This window comes from Camelus ferus, chromosome 17, assembly GCF_009834535.1.
Source record: "Camelus ferus isolate YT-003-E chromosome 17, BCGSAC_Cfer_1.0, whole genome shotgun sequence".
In the NCBI taxonomy this organism is placed as follows: Eukaryota; Metazoa; Chordata; class Mammalia; order Artiodactyla; family Camelidae; genus Camelus; species Camelus ferus.
Genome location: NC_045712.1, coordinates 43,482,251 through 43,506,315, shown reverse-complemented (window position 1 = coordinate 43,506,315; position 24,065 = coordinate 43,482,251). Strand labels below are relative to the sequence as shown.

General features: G+C 43.6%; 1 protein-coding gene across 1 annotated transcript in view; it reads right to left on the bottom strand.

Moving 5' to 3' along the window:
* Nucleotides 1-340: 340 nt before the first annotated feature.
* DCLK3 (doublecortin like kinase 3) overlaps nt 341-24,065 on the bottom strand; it is a 49,313-nt gene continuing 25,588 nt past the window's right edge. The window contains 4 exon segments of the mRNA XM_032459270.1: nt 341-930; nt 3,324-3,491; nt 7,046-7,178; nt 23,666-24,064. Of these exon segments, the coding sequence (XP_032315161.1) occupies nt 737-930; nt 3,324-3,491; nt 7,046-7,178; nt 23,666-24,064 (894 nt within the window). The 3' untranslated portion in view covers nt 341-736.

Here is a 24,065-nt window from a genome sequence, read left to right as displayed (position 1 = left end):
GATGCACCTGCAGATCTGCCCCAAGCTGAAGCAAGGGGGCTAGAGCTTTGTAACCCACAGAATCAGTCACGCGATGTGAGCTGCCCAGGAGGATGTGAGTGAGGAGAAGCAATTCAGGCAAGGCCAAGTCCAGGAGAGCTGGGGCTTCGGTCCCAGAGCAGGGCCCTCCAAGGCCACCACAGCATCCATCACATTGACGTAAAGGAACCCTGCCAGTTATTTAAGTGTCCATCAGCACCTTTATAGGTCGTCCTGGTGGTTTCAGGAGGCACGTCTGAATTATAACCCCCTGGCTCTCAACACCAGCATTAAGAAGTGATCAGACTACAGCCCACCTCAGTCATCCAGAGCACATTTTATTAACACAGATGGACCACGAATCAGTTTATTAATTTCACAGGGGGACTTTAGGCCCTGGTAAGCACCACTCATGTAGTATACCGTGAACTCAATTACAAGGAAGAAGCAAAACGTGTGATTATGATCAAAAATTCCTCACTGAGAACAGTCTCCCCCCGCCCAAAAAAATGTATTAAAGGCTTCAGATATACAAATCTAAAAATATGTTACAACATTTAACATGAAGACCCAAGTTCATTTTTTTAAAATATGCTTTAAAATATACTGAGTGTCTCTCCTTCCCTGATTCTCCAATTATGAGAGGAAGGCTTTTTCAGTGTTTTTCTCTTCGAAGGCTATCCTCTTCTCTTGTCCTCAGGCAGAACCAGGGCCGGGACTATGATGTCTGCTCAGCAGCCCGCGCCTGCTGGCTCCGCAAGTGGCCCTCGCTGCTGGGGGCCACCTCCTTTGCGGGGTTCACCCTGCTGGTCTTCCCAGCAGTTTCAATCCAGGGGTGCTGGAGGACCTGGTGGGCCGTGTAGCGCTTTTTGGGGTCGACCACCAGCAACCGGCTCACCAGATCTTTGGCAGCTGTTGGAATGAGAGAAGGACGCGAAAATGAGATGAACACAGGCGGTTCCGAGTTTCTCTTCCCTGCACAGGAAGTAAGAGTACAGACATCCAGACTTGCACACGTGCTGTACCAGAGCCACACTGTCCCACAGGACTTCCTGCCACGATGGAAACCTTCCATATCTGCAGTACCCACTGGGGACTACTGAGCATTTGAAATAGGGCTGGTGCACCTGAGGAACTGAATTCTTCTTGTATTCACTTTTTTTTTTTAGCAACATTATGTACAATAGCCAAGACATGGAAGCAATGTAAATAGGCCATTCGACAGATGATAGATAAAGAAGATGTGGTATATTTATACCATGGAATATTACTCAGCCATAGAAAGAATGAAACAGTGCCATTTGAAGCAACATGGATGGACCTGGAAATCATCATACTAAGTGAAGTAAGTGAGACAGAGAAAGACAGATACCATATGTATTTACTTTTAATTCGTTTACACTTACATTTAAATAGCCACTTGCAGCTAGGGGCTACCATACTGGGCTGGAGTCAAGGGATCAGGCCCACCACTAACACCCATGGCGCCACCCAGCCCAGGAGAACACGTGGAGGCCACATACCATATGTCTACATATTTTAAATTTGTAATTCAAACTATCAGGTTGTTAAATGAAATATGTCCAATCTTCCTCCCAAATTTGGTACATGTACCCTCAGATGGACAAAACTGAAAAACATGGGCAAAGAGACCAAAGTGGTGAACAGTGCAAATTCAGAATTGATTTCATTTTCTGCCCAAGACCATGACTGATTCTAGAGAGACATGGTAAGAGTTGGTGGGCCAGGCGGCGGACGCGGAGGAGAGACTGCTCCCCGGCTTGCTGGCTCTCCCAGGCCGGCTCCCTGGGCCTCTTCCCATCACTCAAGAATGCACAGGGGGAAAACACCCACTTTTCTTTATTTTACCGGGGGATGCCTCTTACTCAAGGTCCGTGGCTCACCCACCAGTCACCCCTCCTCCACACCCACTGTCCAGGCACCTCTTGAGCATGGAGACCACAGGATTTCTTCTCCCCTACCCCATTCAAGTGAGCAAATTCTGCCCACAAAGTACCCCGTTCCCACTCGCCCCCAACGCCACTCCTTCAGGGTCCTCAGAGGACTCAGGAGGTTGAGGGCCAGGTTTAAATGGAATTCCCAGACCCACATGTATGTGTGTGTGGACACCTGGAGCCCCCTGCCAACATGTCCACGCTCTCCCTCTGCCCCCTAAACAGCCACTCCCTGGCACCCTTGCCACAGAGGGGAAAGGCAGGGGAAAGAGGTCTCAGAAACCTTGGAAGCGGGCTGAAGCCATCTGGGCAGGAAATCCTGGGGTCCCCAGTAAGTGGTCTAGAAGGGGGAGCCTGGGCTCTCGGAGCCACACCCTCTGGTCCCCCAGTCTCCTCACTTATGGGGAGGTTTGTAGCCAGAACAGGGTCCTCTAAGGCATGGGCCCAGGGCAAGGGCCACTGTAAGGAAATCAAGGCACAGTGCTGCATAGAACTTTCTAAAACGATTTTTAGTCCTTCGATTCCCAACCTGCCGCTGCCTTGGTCAGCTCAAGACCCTCACTCCACGTGCAGCAAGCCACCCTCTCCCCACCTTATTTACATGGAAAACAAGAAGCTCTTCCCTTCCCTCAACCCCTAACCCCAGGTGACGGCCCCAGGGCTGAGGACAAGGGCAGTTCAATATCTTAGATGACATGTTTAGGGGTAATTGAGGGGGAAAAAAGTTATCACTCCTATTCTATTTTTTAAGCTAAAGAGATTCAAAGACTCAAAAACTCCAATTTTCTAGCTTTCAATTTCACAAGGGCAGTGAGTAGTACAGACAAATCACTAGGGACAAGGGGAGAGATTCCACTTAACCGGGCCAAAACCAAGGAGGACCACATGTGCTCCTGCTCCACTAAAATCTGAGACCTTCACCCCGTGCCTTCCGGAGTCCCTGTGCTCCAAGTATGCCCTGCAGAACCCTGACTATTCCCATGTGAAGTAAGCAACTCCAGTCTGTCTGAGTCACAAACACTTCTATATATGAGATGGCTTTGGTCTTCCCAAGTGAGGACTACACATTTCTGATCTTGTTCAGTTCTTTGGTTCTTTAATTGGCTTCAGAAAAAGTATTTGGCGATGAGAACTGATGGTTAGCCTCTTTCATTTCATCTCAAAGCAAGTCATGTTTTCAGGATGCTACGGAAAGCTACACAAACCTAGCAAGAAATACAGGATGAAGCACAGCCCGGGTACCACATGGGATCCCTGTGTGCCGTTTGATACACCTGACCTGAAAACCCAGGCGGAGGGGCCCCAGCTCTCCATGCCCTTCCCTCCTGCTCAGGAGGTCCCGAGCCTCACCGTCAGAGATGTTGTCCCAGTACGGGGCCAGGAACTCGAAGCGGCCCAGCTGGATGATGTTGAAGAGCTCATCCTGGTCCCTCTCAGGGCTGCGGAACGGGGGGAAGCCACACAGTAGAATGTAGAGGATCACGCCGGCTGCCCACATGTCCACCTCCAGCCCGTACCCTGTGCAACAAAGGAAGAAGCACAAGCGAACCTGAGACCAGGCTGGGTCAAACGTGAGGAGGTCAACAGCGGAGAACCGGAGCTCAAGGTCACAGAGGACGACCTCAGCTCTTGGTAAGCAAGAGCCACTTGCAAAGACACAGGTGTGCCCCACCGCCCAACCACACCTTCCCTTGATGCCGAAGCCTACAAGCACAGGGTCTACACCAGGGTTACTCAAGGTTTGGGCCAGGACTGGCTGCCCTTTATGATCCTTTATTATTAGTCTGGGATAAAATGAGCACAGAAATGGAAAGTAAGCAACTGGAAACTCAGAGCAATTTGACATGACCAGGACACTCCACAGCATGGTCAATGGATGCCTCTGGTTCAACACTGTACAGGTCAGTCCAGGGCTTGTCCCCCACACAAGGTAACTCAAACATGGTGTGAGCTGTGTTCTGGCACCCTGTGGCAGGACCACCTGCAGGTCCATCCACACGGCTCTGGAGATTTTCCCTGGTCCTTCACCGAAGATGTCCGAGATGCCCTGGTCGACACCAGCCATGTCTACTCCCTATCTGTTCATTTCCTGCCCTCATTCAAAACACAATCATTTACTGGGGTTTTTTTTTTAAGGACTAGAAAAAGACTGATGCTATTAGCTGTATCCTCCGTGCATGTGTACATATACACATTTATACTGTCTTCAACAGATTTGGGGGAGAGGGTATAGCTCAGTGGTAGAGCACGCACCTAGTAGGTATGAGGTCCTGGGTTCAATCTCCAGTGCCTTCATTTAAAAATAAATAAACAAATAAACCTAATCACCCCCCCTCAAAAAAATTTAGAATCATGTTGTGCATATTCTGTAGCCTATGTTGTTCATTTAATATTACACCATGGCGTTTCCTATACAGGAATTTTCTATGAAGAACAGGAAAAGTATTCTTCAAAAACATGACTTTTTAAAACTGTTAGTGTTTCCTTTATATAATGAAACCCCTGTGTTATTTACAACTATAAGTAATTCTGTGATGGATTAAACATTAAACATGAATATGTAATATTAGTATATATTAATACAGATTAAATATTTGTGCTCTTCTCTGATTATATTCTATTTTTTTTTCCAAGCACAAATTGCCTTTATTGGCTCACAGATCCAAACGATGGGACAGGCTGGTGTGGACATGACCTCAGGGCTGTCTTTCTGCCTCTTCCTCAGCAGGTCAGCCTCATCCCTCTGATTATAGTCTTACAGTAACTTTCTAACAGTTAAATGTGCAAAACAATATTTTGATACCTATTGCCCAATTATCCTCCCAAAAGTTTATTAACAGAGGTATATACATTTCCAAACACTTTCTAATATTTTCCCTTTGGGAAAGGAAAATACTTGGCAATTTTAATTTGGAAGTTAGATATTCAGTATTAAGCCCTTGAGTAACGTTGTCAAGGCACAAATAAGCAGAAAAATATTAAGGGAATAACTCACTAACGACTGCTTTCGGGACAACTTTAACAGTCTTTTCTTAGTTCTGACCATCTTTCACTCACTCTTGGGAATGTCTCGCTCAGCTAGACTCCCCATTCTCTTGAAATTCACCCCTCAGCCTCATCACACTTTCCTGGTCCTCTTCCTGCCTCCGGGCTGCCCAGACCTTGGCCAACCCTCCTTCTCTCTCTCATGTCCTCACTCCTGGCCCCCCCTCAAGAATCTGTCTTTGCTTTCCCTATGATCCAGCAATCCCACTCCTGGGCATGTAGCTGGAGGAAACTCTAATTTGACAAGATACATGCACCCCAATGTTCACAGCAACACTATTTACAATAGCCAAGACTTGGAACCAACCTAAATGTCCACCTACAGATGACTGGATAAAGAAGTTGTGTTATATATACACAATGGAATACTACTCAGCCATAAAAAAGAATGAAATACTGCTATTTGCAGCAACATGGATGGACCTAGAGATTATCATACTAAGTGAAGTTAGTCAGACAGAGAAAGACAAATACCATATATCACTTATATATGGAATCTTAAAAAATGACACAAATGATTTATTTACAAAACAGAAGCAGACTCACAGACATAGAAATAAAACTTATGGTTACCAGAGGGGAAAGGGATGGGAGGGAGAAATTGTGACTTTGTGATTTACAGATAAAAACCAACATATATAAAATAGATAAATGACAAGTTTATATTGTATAGCACATGGAACTATATTCATAACTTGTAATAACCTATAACAAAAAAGATGCATATATATACATATATGCATATGTATGTGTGTATAACTGAATCACTGTGCTGTACACCAGAAACTAACACAACATCGTAAATCGACTATACTTTAATTGAAAAAAAAAAAAAAAGAATCTGTCTCTGGCTGCTCTTGCTGGCTCATTCTCCCACCAGTCTGGTTGCCATCCCTGTGTTGGACAGCTCCGTGTATCCATCCTGGTATCTCTACAAAGTCAATGTGTCCAAAACTTCATTCACTCACCCCCATATCCCAAAGGAGTTTTCCTTTCCAATCCCCTGTGTTAGCTGGTGCTAGCACTCACGTTCTGGCTTCCCAGAGTCCACAAAGACGACCTGCTTCCATTCCTCTCTTACCCAGCTCAGTAATGCTTCCATTAAAATGTCTACAGTCACTCAGGATTCTCCTGTCCCACTGTCACCACATTAGCATGACTACTATGCTGGCCGCACTGGGTCCAAACTCATTTGTGGGGAATCCAGGCTCAACCTAATCATCCAACTGAATACCCCTCTGCTCCATTGAGCTTAATCTTCTCAACGTCTCCACCAGCCCAGCTCCGTGCATGTTCTAGTCTCTGCATCTTACCTTCCCTGATGCTCCTGCTACTGGGATAAAATCACTCCCTTCTCCCTACCACCAATCTGACAACACATCCAGACCTTTCCCACCTGTAGCCATCACAGGTGATTAACATGACTTCTCTAGGAGGGCCATGACAGCTAAACAGTTACTCACATACTGGAGCCATATAATAGTAACAATGATTTCCTTTTATATACTTTACAGAGTGGGTCACTGAAACAGTCCATTTGGCCCCTGATACAATAGATGAGCAAGTAATAAATATTATTCATGGGGTCTGAAATGGGACGCCCTTTTCCTTTAAATGCAAGATTGGTGAAGGAATTTTTAAGCCAATTACGTAAGAACTGCTTCAACTCTCTCCCATGAGAGCTAGCCCTGGGTCAGGTGGCACAAATGGCCTTGTTTGCTTGAGTTCCCCACCCAATTCTCCACCATTTTTCATCTCGTTGTCCTGCCAATACACACACACACACATACACCCCCCACACAACTCCTTTTCTATAATAAGTGCAGCCCTGATGAGGAAAAGGTTCTCACGCTGTGGTCAAGGTGACCTACTTCAAATATTTCCACTAAAGTCCACATACAAGTTCAGTGCCAAATCTCTCAGATTTTTGACTGCTCCATATTGAAAAATATAAAATTTAAATATTAAAAATTAAACATCTGTCAGTAAGTGAACTAGAGTTGCACAGAGCAATGTGTAACGCTTACCTTTCTCGGAAAGAATTTCGGGAGCTACGTAAGTCGGAGTCCCACACACAGTGAATATAGGTCTCACCACATGCTTTGCAAGACCAAAATCGGCCAGTTTCAAGGTGGTAGATTTGTCTTCATTTCGCTGAACCTGTAAGAAACCAAAACCCCCAAAACTGTGATGAGAACAAAGAAGGAAAACTGAGACAGCATACACGGTCAGGATAAGCAAACAATAAACCACACAAGCTTATGGATTAGCCCGACATTGACAAACCCAACCTAATCTCAGTGACAAGTGTTCACTAAGGAACCAACAAGTTAGACTTACTCTGCTGTCCAATATGGTAACACCATGTTGTCACAGATGGCTATTGATTTTAAATTAATTAAAATCAAATCAAATTAAAAAGTCAGTTGCCCAGATGCACTCACCACATTTCAAGTACTCAAGAGCCATCCATGGCTAATGGCTACCATATTGCACAGTGCAAATCTAACATTTCCATCATCACAGAAAGCTGCATTGAGCAGCACTGAGTCAGAACAAGGATCAATGATATTTTGAGCACAGGCTAGCTTTAACAAGAACTAGAAAATGCCTATGAGGGATGCAAAGTCTGGGCAGAGGAAAAACAGGAAGGAAAAGGAAGAAGGAATTAGAATGAAGAAGTAGACAAACAAGCAGTGGAAGGATGTTCATCATATACCCTAATTTGGGGAACTCAGGAAGTAAGACTCCAGCAGACCAGGAGTCTTTAAGTCTAATTCGAAGACTTGCAGCTAGATGGCCTTGAATAAATTTCTTTACTCATTTGAGCCTCCATTTTCTCATTTGTTAAATTAAAAAGAGGGAAGTGATAATTTCCAGCTAACAGACTTATGTCAGGTGTTCCATTCAACGACTGTAATCTAGCCTGTAAAGTCAGCCCCAAAGTGACCAACAGTTCCAGACTGCCTGGAACTGAGGGGTTCCCAGGATGTGGGACTTTCATTATTAAAACCAGAACAGTGTGAGGCAAACCAAGATGAGGTGGTTATCCAGTTTGCACGTAATACAAAAATAATCAATGCTATTGAACTGAGATATATTCCTATGTATTGGAATTGACAAAGTGGGTTCTGTTAACATTTTCATGAAGGTGAAAGAAATCATCTCTGATTCTTCCTTTAGACTCCTGCAGGTTTTAGAGCAGAGAAGAATTAGTCATTTTTTTAAAACAGAGAAAGATACAACTACCCTCCTTCTAAAATTAACACAGAGCATCAACTGTTCCCCTTTGTCCTCTTCAAAACATATCCCATCCGGGTCTCATTTCCTCAAACAAGCCCAAGCGATTGGCTTTCAGATCTCTGGTCAACAGGTTCCCACTGCCAAGTTCCTGTGTCCTGCCCTCCCCGACCCTCAAGGTACGTATCTGCATGTCAGGTGATGATTGTTAGGAAAAGTTGGGTCTTAAAGAAATGAATCTCAAGAGGTGAGCTTAGCAAGAAATAATAAAACTAAAGATATGTTATATCTCACATCAAAAAAAAAAAAAAAAACAATGAGGGGGACAAACTTAGCAGGTCTTGCAGCAAGTAAAAGACGCATGGTACCCTCGTGTTCTGGAGGCAGGTCTCCACTTTGGGAAAAGGTTAAATAGTTGTGCACAAATCAACCTCCTTCAACCTGAACAAGTAAGGAGAAAGGCAACCCAAGAGGAGGTCTGGCCTCCAAACATCAGAGAATGTTAGAGCAGCTGCGTCCCCCACCCAACCCCATCGATGAGTGTCACCTTGACGGACATTTTAGAACAAGAAATAAAGGCACAAGCCAAAGGGTTCTCACCCTCCCTTGATTTCCAGGATGGAGGAAGCTAAACACACCTGGGCGATACCTGACTGATTCCAACTCAGCTGCAGCAGCCCTGGGCCCTGGGCTGGCCATGCTCTGCAGGCACCCCAGCCAGCCCCACCTCGCAGCTGGTCTGTGCACACCTGGAGGATGCTGGCTCCATTTCCGGCAAGTGTTCTGAGCCCTTTGAGCAGCCCTGCCACCCAATCATCACTCTGACCTCATCTGGGACCCAGAGTAAATTTCTCTTGGTGCTCCAACCGAACCACAGAAAGCAGCCAGCACCATCTCTAAACAGAGAGCTTTGAATGAAAGATTCTGCAAGGGGGCATTTTTTCCTCCCTTAGTGTCATCTGCTTCCTGGGAAAGATGCAGCCCGCCCAAGACCTGTCGTTACAGCCTGCCTCGCACCTTCCTCCTAATGTAAAGGACAAAGCTTGGGGCTGCCAAGGGTCTCAGGCCCAGAGGGGAACTGATCCATAACATAACAGAGATAATAGTGGAATCTTAAAAAAAAAAAATTGCACTCATAGAAACAGAGAGCAGAAAAGTGTTTGCAGGTCTGGGAAAGTGGGGAGGTGCTGGTCATGGGGTACCAGCTCTCGGTTACGAGATGAGTAAGTTCTGGGGATCTGATGTCCAGCATGGTGACTGTAGTTAGTAATTTTGTATTTTTTATACTTGAAATTTGCTAAGAGCAGATTTTAAGTGTTATCATAAAAAAAAAGTAACTAAGAGGACACTTTAAATATATTAAATATGTATTTAAATATCTATTTTGCCAATTATACCTCAGTAAAGCTCAGGGCAGCGGGTGGAAGGAATTCATGCAGTTTTATTTAAAACATACTGTTAAATCTAAGAGTAAATAATGGTTGTTTTTTTTTTCAGGCAAGTTGTCAAATCTTTATTTTCTCCTTAAAACAAATAAACAAAAACCAAAGAAACAAAGCCAGTTCCAGCCCTTACTGCTGTCTATCTTGAAGCCTGTCAGCCAACAGGTGTTCTTGGGGACTCGGCCACACAGCAGTGCACCCAGCGACACAGCCACCCTCCACCAGGAGGGACCACTCCCCGGCCCTGCTCAGCCTGAGGGATTTACAGCAAAAGCCCTTTTTGTAACAACAACCTCTGGTCCACCTGCTTCTGGACCTTATTGGGGGGCTCTGGATGAGGCCTCCTCACCTACAACAGAAAGAACCCTTTGCTGGATGATTCAGCGTCATACACCAGCTACAAGCATGGACTCTAAAGCCCACATGTCAGGACTCAGACTCCGGCTCGCCATTCACTACATACCATTCACTACGTAACCGTGTCTCCATCACCTCACTTGTCAAGTGGGGATGTGAGAGGCCTTACAGGACGGCGATGAGGATTAAATGAATTAATATTTGTAAGGTGTTATAAATAGTGCCTGGCACCGAAGAAGCACGACAGAAGTGTTTGTTAAGTAAACCGTATTATTTTAGCCTCCAAAACAGCTCACTTGAGAAGAGCAGGACTGACTTCAGGCAAAAACCAGTCCAGAAAGTCAGACTTGATCCCCCCCTTCTCCCCTTTCAGGATCGCCTCGTCCAAACCAGGCCTGGCCCTCATCCATCTCTGCCGTCAAGGCTCCACCCCTCCGCCACTCTTACTTGCCCCACATCTCATGGTAGAAGCTGATTACTCAGGTGCAAGTGAGCTGGGTGGCAAATTTGAGTGCTACCTGGGTGATCTCATCCAAGTGAGACTCACTGGAGCCACCAGGGCTGACGGAGAAATTTTCAACTTGTCTGCAGGTGCACACACTCACATTTCTACTGGAACCCCCATCAAGGTTCCCAAAGCTCCTCCCAGCACTGGGAGGGCAGGGAGGGCCACGGGGAGGGCTCTGGTGCTCCCTGTGTCCCATCAGACCCACCGGCACAGCGACACCCAGAAACGCAGGGCGGGCAGCCACTCCCTGGGCTCCCCAGACATGGGTAAGTGCGCCCAACCTGCTCTGGTTGGGCGCACTCTCTGGTTTCTGCCAGAGAGCGTACATCTCTGTAAGCAGACAGCGTCTTTATTACTGAGCCCCAGTCACCACTGGGCAGTCTAATCCACGTCTCCATAATGAACCTAACCAAATGGAAAACCCTAGATGCAGAACGAAAATGCACTTCTGCTCCAGTCTGTGCATCGAGACAGACACAGCCTGAGAGGAGACAAGGGAGGTAATTATTAGAATAATTCACACTAGAAAATTTAGTTTGGAAGGGAAAGAAAAAAAAATTGCATGCTGCCTTAAGTTTCCAGATGGACCGTCTACATGAATCACATTTGCTGGGTGACTGCTGAAAAAAATATGCCCCTCGCAAATATTTGTAAATAGGCTCAACCAAATGATCAGCATGAAAAGCATGTGGCTGACTGAATACACCAAAATAAAGTCTGTACTCCCATGCGAGGGAACAAACATCCCCTTCCTCACAGAAGCCCCCAACTCTAAAACCTGACTCCACTGGGATGGAAGACGATTAAACAAGGTGGACGTTTGGTCTTTAGAAATTTTTCTGAAATAAATTAAGGCTAAAATTTTTAAAAATAATAAAATTTAAAAATGAGTAAATTCTGAAAATGTATTATGTTTAATGTTCAGATGCTGATGGAGACACTTTCAAATGCCAAATCTGTTTTGTTTTAATTCTCTGATTCCCTTTCTAAAATAACTGCATGCTGTTTCTCACCTCCATAGCGTTTTCCTTTGAGTCTCAGCTTCATCCCTGTATGTTGCAGAGCCCGACGGGCGGTTAGGATCTGCAGAGTTGTGTGTCCCTTCCAGAAAGTGAGAATGCTCAATGTTTTTAATTCTTCCATCCCTAGCCTCTGACATTTTCCCGAGATGTCAGTGTGACTTGAGACTTCCCATTAATTTCACCCACAGGAGCAGCTTAATGAATTACATCTAATTCTCTGTCAGTGTGAGTTTTGCTTTTGTTTTTGTTTTGTTTTGTTTTCCAACAGGCACCTCATATTCTTGGCCTCAGGACAGTTCTTATCTGAATCCTTGAATTTGAATGAGTGACATCCTCAATGGAATAACTCTTCCTCCTAAAATCTGGGGAACTTCTGAAACCATCAAATTCTCCACCCAAACGGAAAACTTGTCTAAAACATCCTCCCCCAAGACTACTGTTCACCTCCGACTGAAATCTCAAGATGGAAAAGGTCCTATGCTGTCATGTGGACATCACGCGGCACTCCAGCCCACGTACAGTCAGCTTAACTTGTGAGGAGGTTCGCCCCATGTCCATTCAAAATTCCGCCCCCTCCTCTGTTTTCAAAATCTGCCTTCTGGGAAGGACACACTCCTTCCAAAGAAGGGAAACCAGTACCAGGACCCCCCAGGTTGCCTCTGGCTTCTCTAACAGACTCCCAAGTGGTACTGATGCTGCGTTTCTAAGCTCACATCCGAGCATCCTCAACCTGACCCCTATAGGACCTGGTCTCCTGACCTGCCACCCCTCTCTCACTCCTCCCTATGCTAAGTGCAGCTCCTGAATCAGCAGCATTGGCATCAGCTGGGAGCTTGTTAGAGCTCTCAGGCTGCCCCAGGTCTGCTGAACCAGAATCTGCATTTCTATGAGACCCCGGGTGATTCTTCTACACAGTAAAGTTCTAGATAATCCCTACTTCATTAATGCCTCTTTAAATAAAGGATGCCCAGAAATGAACACCACACACCAGGTATGATTTGAACAGAGCCATGAACCTCAGAACTCAGCTGACCAGGCACCGGGTGCCCATCAAGGCAAAGATCCCACTATAAATCTCCTACTTGGACATCCCTGCCTCAGAAATCTTTTGGAAGAGATCACAACATGCGTCCACAGTTTATGCCACTTTGACATAATTATTATTTTGAGCTGAAGACACTTGAGAAACAGCAGACAGGAAGCATTTTCTGACCCTTTCTACCTAAAAGCAGGACATAAAATCGCCCATAATAAGGGCCCCTCTTTGTACCAGGAAAGGTGGAACGCTCTAAATCCCCAGGGACTGGCCAACCCAGAGACACACTGAGAGGAATTTACATGATAAGCCTACAGAAGCAACTCACTCTCCACTAGGTTCCACCAGCATTTACCCTCCACAGTCCTGCAGCCCCTAGAAGCCTAAATAAACCCTTTTCCTTTGTCACTTCTCTAAAACTACTGTTTTTGTTAAGATGCTATATAAGCCCTTTCCGTCACTCATCCGAGCTTCTCCCACGTGTATGCACACTACACACGTAAATGATTTCTGTTTTCCTCTTGTTCATGTCTTTCGTCAGGTTAATTTCCAGGGCCCAGTGACAGAATCTAAGAGGACAGAGGAAAAAGATTTCCTTCCTCCCTTCACCTTCCTGAGCCATGAGCCCTGATAGGTGAAGGGCCCACCCACAGCCCCAGTGCCCATATCTGACCTTGCCCTCAGCCCACATCTCCATCTCTCTGTCCGCAGGTCTATCTAAACTCACTGTTCTGGGGCTCATTTTCAATTGCCCTCTAGTCAAGAGGGTGTTAGAGATTAATTTCCAAGGCACTGTAATGACTCTTGATCCATCTGCATCCATCATTCTTTCTTCCTGCCACACCAAAGCACCCTGCCCTGAATCCAGGCAATCCCTATTATTTACATCAGCATCCAGATCACATCTGGACGGTTTCAAAGCTTCAAGAGGACTCTTCCTGAGCCATTAGCAACCTCCTCTCCCTCAAGAGCACAGCCATTTAAATGTGACCTTGCAATTAGCATCTTTGAACAGAAGAGGACAGCAGTGAACAAACCAAACGGCAAGTGGCTACTCTAAGACTAATCAATGCAGGTAAGGCTTGTTTTTGACGACTTCTTACTTGATTTCTCACTTGGTCCTGCAAGGTTCCTCTGGCCTTTTCCCTCCAAGGTTTCCTTTCCAATTGGCTGTGAGGCCTGAAATGATCTTAGAAACCAATTTACAACGAAACGCCAATGCCTAAAATCAATCTACATTTCAACAGCAAAAGATACTGTAAAACAAAAATGACAGAAAAAAATCACTGGGGACGGTTTTCCCTGGGACCCGTCACAGGACAGGTCACTGACATGCCTTTGGTGTTTACAAAGCATGCCAGGTTGGTTTTTTCTACTTAACATCTCACATTTATTCAACAAATATTAATTAGATGCCCACATGTGCCAGGCACTGTTCTAGGTACCTGGAATACAGCAGAGGATGAAATGGATAAAGTCTATGCTCTTGTGAAGCCTTCTTTCTATTAATAAATAATATTCAGGTGAATGTGTCCCTGGGATGTGTGTTAAGTGTTATAAAAAGTCAGGGAGTGATAAGTGATATAAAAAATAAAACATGGGATAAAGGCTGTGTTGTCTAGTACAGTATCCACAGCCACATGTGACTATTTATTTTTAAACACAATTTAAAGTTCAGTTCTGCAGACCTCCAAGGTACATTTCGAGTGCTCACACAGCTGGTGGCTACCTACTGGGCAGTACAGATATGGGACCTTTTCAGCATCACAGAAAGTTCTGTTGGATAGTGCCAATGTAGGAATTTTATGTGCATGATTATACGCCCACAAATGGAATTTGGCAAAATTCCAAAGGTCAAGGCCCTACCCAGTAAAGCCAAAGTTATAACAAACAGAATGACTATTGCTGTGGTCAGCATTAACTATTCATGGGCCTCCAGTGGTCCCTGAGACCTAAGAAGTTCAAAATATCAGAGGTGTTTCCTAGAGGGGAAATTTACCGCCTCAAGCAGGCATCGTGGGCCCAGCGGAGCAGCCCGTGGAAGATCTCAGACAAATCGTCCTTTCCTCCGATTCTGTGTATCCCACCCAGCTGACTGAAAGGGATTTTAAGAATCTGCCTAAATATGGAAAAGTGGAGTATTACTGCCCAAAATAGTGCACTAGAAATTAGTTTAAGGAGGGATTTATACTATCTTTTCCCCTCTCTCTCTCTCTATACACACACACACACACACACACACACACACTCCCTCTATATATATTCTCTGTGTATATATATATATACACACATATATATACTCTCTATATTCTCTCTATATATATTATACACTCTCCTCTCTCTATATTCATTCTCTCTCTATATATATACTGTCTACATACACATACACACTCTTATATTCTCTCTATATATACTCTATATATTTATACTCTCTATGTATGTACACACTCTCTCTACATATATATACTCTCTCTATATATGTATTGTCTATATATATGTACATATTCTCTATATATATACTTTATAAAGTACACACTGTATATATATACTGTATAATGTACACCTCTGTATATATACTGTCTATATACTCTCTATATATACTATCTATATATGTGTACACACTATATATATATTCTTTCTATATATATCTATATAGATATGTCTATATTCGCCTCTATAGCAATCCGTCCCTCCCTCTCCGCTCTTCCTTTTTTCCGTCCACCCTTCCTCTCCACACCCCGACAGAGCCCCTAACAGGCAGGACGTCTGAAGGAACTAGAACCAGGGGGTCTCATGTTACAGCATTTAGACAGCTAGACCTTAGACCTCAGACACTTGTTCAAGAGATTTACCGAGTTGCTTTCTCAGATTCAGGGCATTTTGAAAATAAAGGATTTCCAGAAACATCATCTTAGACCCTGACGTGGCTCAGAGAATCATTCTCTTAGAAAGGTGACAACACACTTGAACACCAGAGTTAGGAGGACAGGGGAGACTGCTGTTATTCACCAAGTGACCTGAACCTCAGGACTCTTTGGGGACAATGAAGTCACAACTGTAGAAGGTACTCAACAAATTCGATAAGTATGAATCATACTCTTAGGTAGCCCTTGTTGCAGACAGTAACTTATCAGACATCCACTGTCTTAGGTGACTATTTCGAAAGAAACTAAGAGAAGGAAGAAAACCCCAATTATCAAGATGACGCAGGATCTAGAATTTTGAAGACTTTAAGAAATTTCCTGAAACTGCTAACTATGCAGTCAAACCTGGACATATACAGGTTCACTGACTCTACGAACACTCTTTATTTTCCTGGAAACTGCTAAAATGGGTGCTGAGAGCCACTCCCACTGATAGAAAGCTAAAGTCAAAACTGATGCTTCCTGGTGGAATGCATCCCAAGGTTCTCCAGATGAGTTCTGTCTCTTATTGAGCTGTCTTCCTGTCAACATGATCGACATCGGCCAATGACCTAACGACTGGCATCACTGTATTTTTTCTGTAGGGATTTCATGTGGATTTGCTGAAATCCACATTTCTTGATTTTATTAAGCGTATCTTAACAAGATACGCTTCATGGTTGTTATTAACTTGTTAACTAATGTGACTGATGTATAAATGCATTCATGAATACTTGGACCGTCCATGAAGGGGCGTGGACCCCTCTGTCGGGAAAGCTAAGGGGAAAGGAGATGGACATTGGAACTGGTGGAAGAGAAGTCACGCTGATTCGGGAGAATTATGCATCACAGAACCACTAGCTAATAGAGCAAGGATCACTGAGTTGCTCTTGTACGTCAAAATAGATGGGAGGGAAACAGCTCAGTGGCAGAGCACGTGCTTAGCATGCATGGGCCCTGGTTGATTCCCCAGTACCTCCATTAAAAAAAAAAAGTAGAAGTAGAAAAGGAACCTGGAATTAAGATGAATAAAATGAAAAAAGGCACAAATGAACTTATTTACAAAATAGAAACAGACTCACAGACAGAAAACAAACATGGTTACAGGGGGGAAGGGGGTAGGAAGAGATAAATTGGGAGTTTGAGATTTGCAGATACTACTATATAAAAAATAGATTAAACAACAGTTTCTTCTGTACAGCGCAGAGAACTATATCCAATATCTTATAGTAACCTATAATCAAAAAGAATATGAAGAGGAATATATGTATGTACATGTATGACTGAAATATTATGCTGTACACCAGCATAATTGTCACACATTATAAACTGACTACACTGCAGTAATAATGATTGGACAGGTTTACTTTAAAGGGAGAATGGTCATGGAGTGTGTTTGGCTATTTTTTAACCTTCCAGACTGTCCTTGCCATCCTTTGGGACAGCAGCCACGGTCCTGTCGTAGTCACATGCAGCAGTTAAATATCAAGAAAAGTCTGTTTCTTCTTAGAACCAACGAGAGGCCAGAAAGAGGGCACTGCCTTTGTCCTTGATCAAACTGTGACCCGTCCCCACAACACCCCACCACCATCTCTCCCGGATGCCACGGGCCTCAAGCTCTCCAGAGCTACAGTGCCAACCTACCCATCTCATTCCTTTCACCCTTGTTTCCAGAGCAGGAACCTGTCCCTTCTCTTCCTTATTCCAGGACAAATGTTCTCAAAGGACCTCACTCGTTTCTGCCTTCCCTTCAGTCTCTTCCCCTGCCCCACTCACACTAAGCTTTCTTTGCCAGATGTAGTATCTCGGCTGTCACCTGGCCTGTCCGCTTCTCGTTCTGTGTGGGCTGTGCCGGTCATCATCACCTCCCCGGCTCCTATTTGCTTACTCCCCTCCTCCCAGGGCCCAGTCAACACCACACCGCACCTTCCAATCAGCCAAGGGAGCACACGCTGGCAGAAGAAGCAATTAACACTCATACTTCTGCAAGCTGGAGATTCTCATAATTAAAATTTCTTCTGCAAGATCTCAGGAGCCTAAATAACCCTAAGGGAAGAGAAGTATCTTATCAGGAAGTGTGATCAGAAGAAACAGCTCAGCTATATGGGCCTAAAATTTTACTCTTGGGCCCAATTATCAGATATAAATATTTCTGTTGATTAAAACCACATGATAAGCTTGCTAGATCCATTAAGTGCTCTGAGCACATTCTGAAAGTCTCTAGCAGCCTCAGTTACAATCAGCCATGTCACCAAAAGTTAGTTTTAACATAATTACTCCCCTAAGTTTAGCAAAGACAGGTCATAATACAGACAGTCGCCATCCATTAAGGGAAGACACAGCTACTTTTATAATACAAAGCTCACACCAAGTGTGGAACACTAAATTAAAGGCACCTGAAGAACATTAATTGATGGACAGTAGTCACCATGGTGATACTTACTAACATTAACTCTCAGAGGACCAGCCAAGTCTGCAATGTAATTACCGTGTCATCAAGTGTAGAGATGACAAAAAGATTATACATCATGACCAAGTGGGGTTCATCCCAGGGACACAAGGGTGGTTCAACATACGCAAATCAATCAATGTAATACATCACATCAACAAGAGAAAGGACAAAAACCACATGATCATCTCAATCGATGCAGAAAAAGCATTTGATAAAATTCAATGCCCATTTATGATAAAAACTCTCACCAAAGTGGGTACAGAGGGGACATATTGCAACATAATAAAAGCTATATATGACAAACCTACAGCCAGCATAGTACTCAATGGTGAAAAACTCAAAAGCTTCCCACTAAAATCTGGGACAAGACAAGGATGCCCACTATCACCACTCCTATTCAACATAGTGTTGGAAGTCCTAGCCACAGCAATCAGACAAGAGAGAGAAATAAAAGGGATCCAAATTGGAAAAGAAGAGGTGAAAGTGTCACTATATGCTGATGACATGTTACTATATATAGAAAACCCTAAAAAGTCCACACAGAAACTTCTAGAGCTGATCGAAGAATTCAGCAAGGTAGCAGGTTACAAAATTAACGTTCAAAAATCAGTGCATTTCTTTACACTAACAACGAATCAACAGAAAAAGAAAATAAAGAAACAATCCCCTTTAAAATAGCACCCAAAGTAATAAAATACCTAGGAATAAACCTAACCAAAGAGGTGAAAGAATTATACACAGAAAACTATAAACCGTTGATGAGGGAAATTAAAGAAGACTTTAAAAAGTGAAAAGACATCCCCATGCTCTTGGATTGGAAGAATCAATATTGTTAAAATGGTCACACTGCCCAAGGCAATCTACAGATTTAATGCAATTCCTATCAAATTACCCAGGACATATTTCACAGAACTAGAACAAATCATAATAAAAATTAATATGGAACCATCAAAGACCTAGAATTGCCAAAGCATTACTGAAGAGAAAGAAAGAGGCTGGAGGAATAACTCTCCCAGACTTCAGACAATACTATCAAGCTACAGTCATCAAGACAGCATGGTATTGGTACAAAAACAGACATATAGACCAATGGAACAGAATAGAGAGCCCAGAAATGAACCCACAAACTTTTGGTCAACTAATCTTCGACAAAGGAGGCAAGAATATACAATGGAATAAAGACAAGTCTCTTCAGCAAATGGTTTTGGGAAAACTGGACAGCAGCATGTAAAACAATGAAGCTAGAACACTCCCTTACACCATATACAAAAATCAACTCAAGATAGATCAAAGACTTAAACATAAAACAAGATACAATAAACCTCCTAGAGGAAAATAAAGGCAAAACATTATCTGACACACATCTCAAAAATTTTCTCATAGAAGAAGTAAAAGCAAGAATAAACAAATGGGACCTAATGAAACTTACAAGCTTCTGCACAGCAAAGGAAACCATAAGTGAAGCAAAAAGACAACCTACAGAATGGGAGAAAATCTTTGCAAATGAAACCAACAAAGGCTTAATCTCCAGAATATATAAGCAGCTCATACGACTTAATAAGAAACCACCAGAGACAACCCAATCCAAAGATGGGCAAAAGATCTGAACAAGTAATTCTCCAAGGAAGACATACAAATGATCAATAAGCACATGAAAAAATGCTCAATATCACTAATTATCAGAGAATGCAAATCAAAACTACAATGAGGTATCACCTCACACCAGTCAGAATGGCCATCATTCAAAAATCCACAAATGACAAATGCTGGAGAGGCTGTGGAGAAAGGGGAACCCTCCTACACTGCTGGTGGGAATGCAGTTTTGTGCAGCCACTATGGAAAACAGTATGGAGATTCCTCAAAAGACTAGGAATAGATTAACCGTATGACCCAGGAATCCCACTCCTGGGCTTATATCCAGAAGGAATCCTACTTCAGGATGACACCTGCACCCCAATGTCCATAGTAGCAATATTTACAATAGCCAAGACAAGGAAACAGCCTAAATGTCCATCAACGGATGACTGGATAAAGAAGATGTGGTATATTTATACAATGGAATACTATTCAGCCATAAAACCCAACAACATAATGCCATTTGCAGCAACATGGATGCTCCTGGAGAATGTCATTCTAAGTGAAGTAAGCCAGAAAGAGAAAGAAAAATACCATATGAGATCGCTCATATGTGGAATCTAAAAAACAAAAACAAAAACAAACAAACAAAGCATAAATACAGGACAGAAATAGACTCACAGACAAAGAATACAGACTTGTGGTTACCAGGGGGGTGGAGGGTGGGAAGGGATAGACTGAGATTTCAAAATTGTAGAATAGATAAACAAGATTACACTGTATAGCACAGGGAAATATACACAAAATGTTATGATAACTCACAGAGAAAAAAATGTGACAATGAGTGTGTATATGTCCATGAATGACTGAAAAATTGTGCTGAACACTGGAATTTGACACAACATTGTAAAATGATGATAAATCAATAAAAAATGTTAAATAAATAAATGAATAAAAAATAAAAACACTAAAAAAAAAAAAAGGAGCCAGACCACCACGAAAAAAAAGCTTTTTTTTAATTTTAAGAAAACAAAAAGTGAGGTTTCTTTGAAATCAGAAAAAGAGGTGCTAAATGTCCATTACAGTTAACGCCAATAAACAAGTTATGTATTTAGACTGAAAAATTATAGCTACTCTGCAGTTTTTCCTCTCTCTCAGTGCACACACACACACGCACACATACTTCACTGCCTTTAAGGACAATAAAACACACATGATGACATTTAAATCCATGCAGAGGTGCTAAATGACTTCCCAGAGGCAGTTAACTTGTCCACACTAATTGTATTCCTTGCAGTTTTTCTACGTCCTGAAGCAAACCTCTCCATGCAATCTGAAAGTGCTGACTGTCTCCATCCCAAGAATTGCTGACAAGTAAGTCCCTTAACACAAGTGACAGACTCTATTGCTCAAGAGATGGGCCAGCTCTACAGATTGGTTCCAGGACCTTGTTGAGAAAATGCAACCTCAGACGACCGTCCCCAAAAAAAAATGATCCTAAGGGATAAATGATCTCATTCCACATCCTTGAGAACTGGTATGACTGTCCTGATGCTTTATGAGGCACGTGCTCAACGTGTTCAGCATATGGGACCCACCTGGGCCTCAAGTCAATCTCTCTCCTGCTTAGACAACTCAGTGAAAAACATCAGAGATCAATAAAGAACACTGCTCTGTTGCAGTTCCAAAGTGCCCAACATTGACAGTGCCCAGCACGTTGCACATGGGGAAAACTTGGGCTCAGGTCCAAAAGACAGAAACAAAAAGCAAGTGAGGAAAGGATGAGGACACTCAGCTAACACAAAAAATGAAATGCTTCAAAGGGAGAGTCATCCAATGGTTCATTCAGAACACTCAGGCAACCAGCCAACGTTCTCAAATTCTGAGTTTGGGCAAAAAACAAAGTTGCTTGACTTAGCGGTCAATGTAAGACCTCATTTCACCAGATAATTAGCTTGATGCACTCGGAGCTTCATTCTGCTTGTGGGAGTAGTTCACAGGCAGATGAATGTACTGGGATGATGCTTACAGGCTGGGTCAACAGCCATGAAATTAAAGGAAACAGGCTAAATCCCCACAGGAAAAAATTAAAAAACAACTGTGGCTCATGGAGATCACTGTCTCCACTAATGGCTTTCTCTGTAGCAATCTGGCTTTGGATGCTTATCCATGATGGCCACCTTAATATCAGACTTGTTTGTAACGTGGTGATAATGCTAGTGGCTGCCATGGATTTCCCAGGCAGCAAAAGCTGGGGTCTGCATTCATTCATTCCTCCAACTGGTATTTCTTGAGTATCCACCAAGTGACAGAACTGTTCTAGGCTTCCAGGTATGGTCTACATAAAACAATGTTCCTGCCGTCATAGAACTTCCCAGCAGGAGGAAAAAGAAAACAGAAGAATGGAACATACCAGGTGGTGATGGGGGCTATGAAAAAGAAAGCAGGTTAAAGGGGGCCAGAGGGTGAGCATGTGAAGTGTGAGGTCCCAACAAAGACCACCAGGAACACGTCTAGAGTTCAAGAACACGTTGGGTTGATGGATTCATGGCAACAAGGGAGAAGGCACACCTTTGGGATCCAGGCATCTAAGTAAGAGGGTGTTTAATGAACCTGTTGTAAGATCTGGGTGGTGCTAGGTGATTGGAGGAAGAGTTCAAGACACTATTGGGAATAACGGGAAGTCTCTGATTAGGCATCTTGGTCATTCTTATCTAGGAGGCGGAGGGAATGAAGTGGGGGCTGTGAATCACAGGAGCCAGAAAGGAATTACGTAGCCACACCTGTGATTTGGACCATCTTTGCTCTTGTCTGGTTTTGGACATGATTATAAGGAGGTCTTACTTTGGTCTTGACCCATCAGGCTCATGGTGTGGCCTCATCTGATGCTGATGTTCTGTGACGTTCTGTATGTTCATGACAGAACAGCACAGCTGAGCTCTGAGTGCCAGGCCAGGTCCTGGTGGTCAGGGGCTGCTTTTCTCTTTCTCTTCCAAGATAAGTACTAGGACTATTTCTCTCTTATAAACGAGGAAACAGAGGCTCAGAGAGGTGAAGGACTTCTGCTCGAGCAAGCAACCAAGAATGCCAGGATTCAGACTCAGGTTATCTGACTCCAGAGCCAGCCTCTTACCCACACCACACACGGGTCTCTTCAGTGCTGAACCTTTTGAACTCCTGTGGCAAGATGGCAACTTGGAGAGGGCCAGGGCAGGGGGCCGTCAGTAGGAGGGTGGACTCAAAGCCTGCAGGGGAAGCTACTAGCAGCAGACACCCCTAGCACCTAGGCCAGAGGTGCACATGCCCAAGAAATTAGGTCCACCTGGTCACTGTCAAGGTGAAAATATTTTTCTCTCAGGGATGAGGAAGTGTTTTCCTTTTTATTTCAATTCAGAACATTTCTTTTTCAATAATTTAATCAAAACCCATTTATATCAGCAACTTATGAACTATAACCAAAATTTTAAATCTTGGAATATGTTATTTTAAAAAAGACCACAAAGGTAATGTTCTAGCACATAAGGCTAACAGAATAAGAGGCAATTAATATTTCCTGTATCCTGCATGGAATACTACTCAGCCATAAAAAAGAATAATGTCAACTGCAGCAACATGGTTGGACCTGGAGATCATCATACTAAGTGAAGTAAGCCAGAAAGAGAAAGAAAAATACCGTATGCTATCACTCATATGTGGAATCTAAAAAAAAAAAAAAACAACACACTTATTTACAAAACAGAAACAGACTTAACAGACATACAAAACAAACCTAAGGGTACCAGGGAAGGAAGAGAGTGGGGAGGAATAAATTTGGAGTTCAGGATTTGCATATACTACTGTATATAAAATAGATAAACAACAAGGTCCCCCTGTATAGTACAGGGAACTATAGTCAATACCTTGTAATAGCCTATAATGAAAAAGTATGAAAAGGAATATATATATAACTGAATCACTATGCTGTACACCAGAAATTAACACATTGTAAATCGATATAGATATAGATATATAGATATAGATATATAGATATATAGATATATATTTTTTTTCTTTTCCTCCCTGGATCCCGGACTTTATAACGCCCTCTCCCACGGCAGAAGGGCCGGCCTTACCAGCAGGTTTTCCGGCTTGAGATCGCGGTGGACGATGCGCCTGTCGTGCATGTGGACCAGCGCCTTGCACAAGTCCATGAGCATGAGGGCGGCGTCGCGCTCCGGGAACTTCACACTTTCTATGATGGCGTCGAAAAGGTCCCCTCCCTGCACGTACTCCATGATCAGGAAGATCTCCGTGTCGGTTTCGTACACTTCGTGCAGTTTCACGATGTTGGGGTGAGAGAGGCTCTGGATGATCAGGATCTCGCTGTCCACCATGTCCTCCTTCCCCTTGAGCTTGGACTTGTCGATAATCTTCATGGCGTAGGCCTGCCGGGTCCCGCGGTGCCTGCACTCCTTCACCACCGCGAAGTTCCCGTCCCCGATCACGCGGCCCGTCTCGTACTGCTTCCGCACA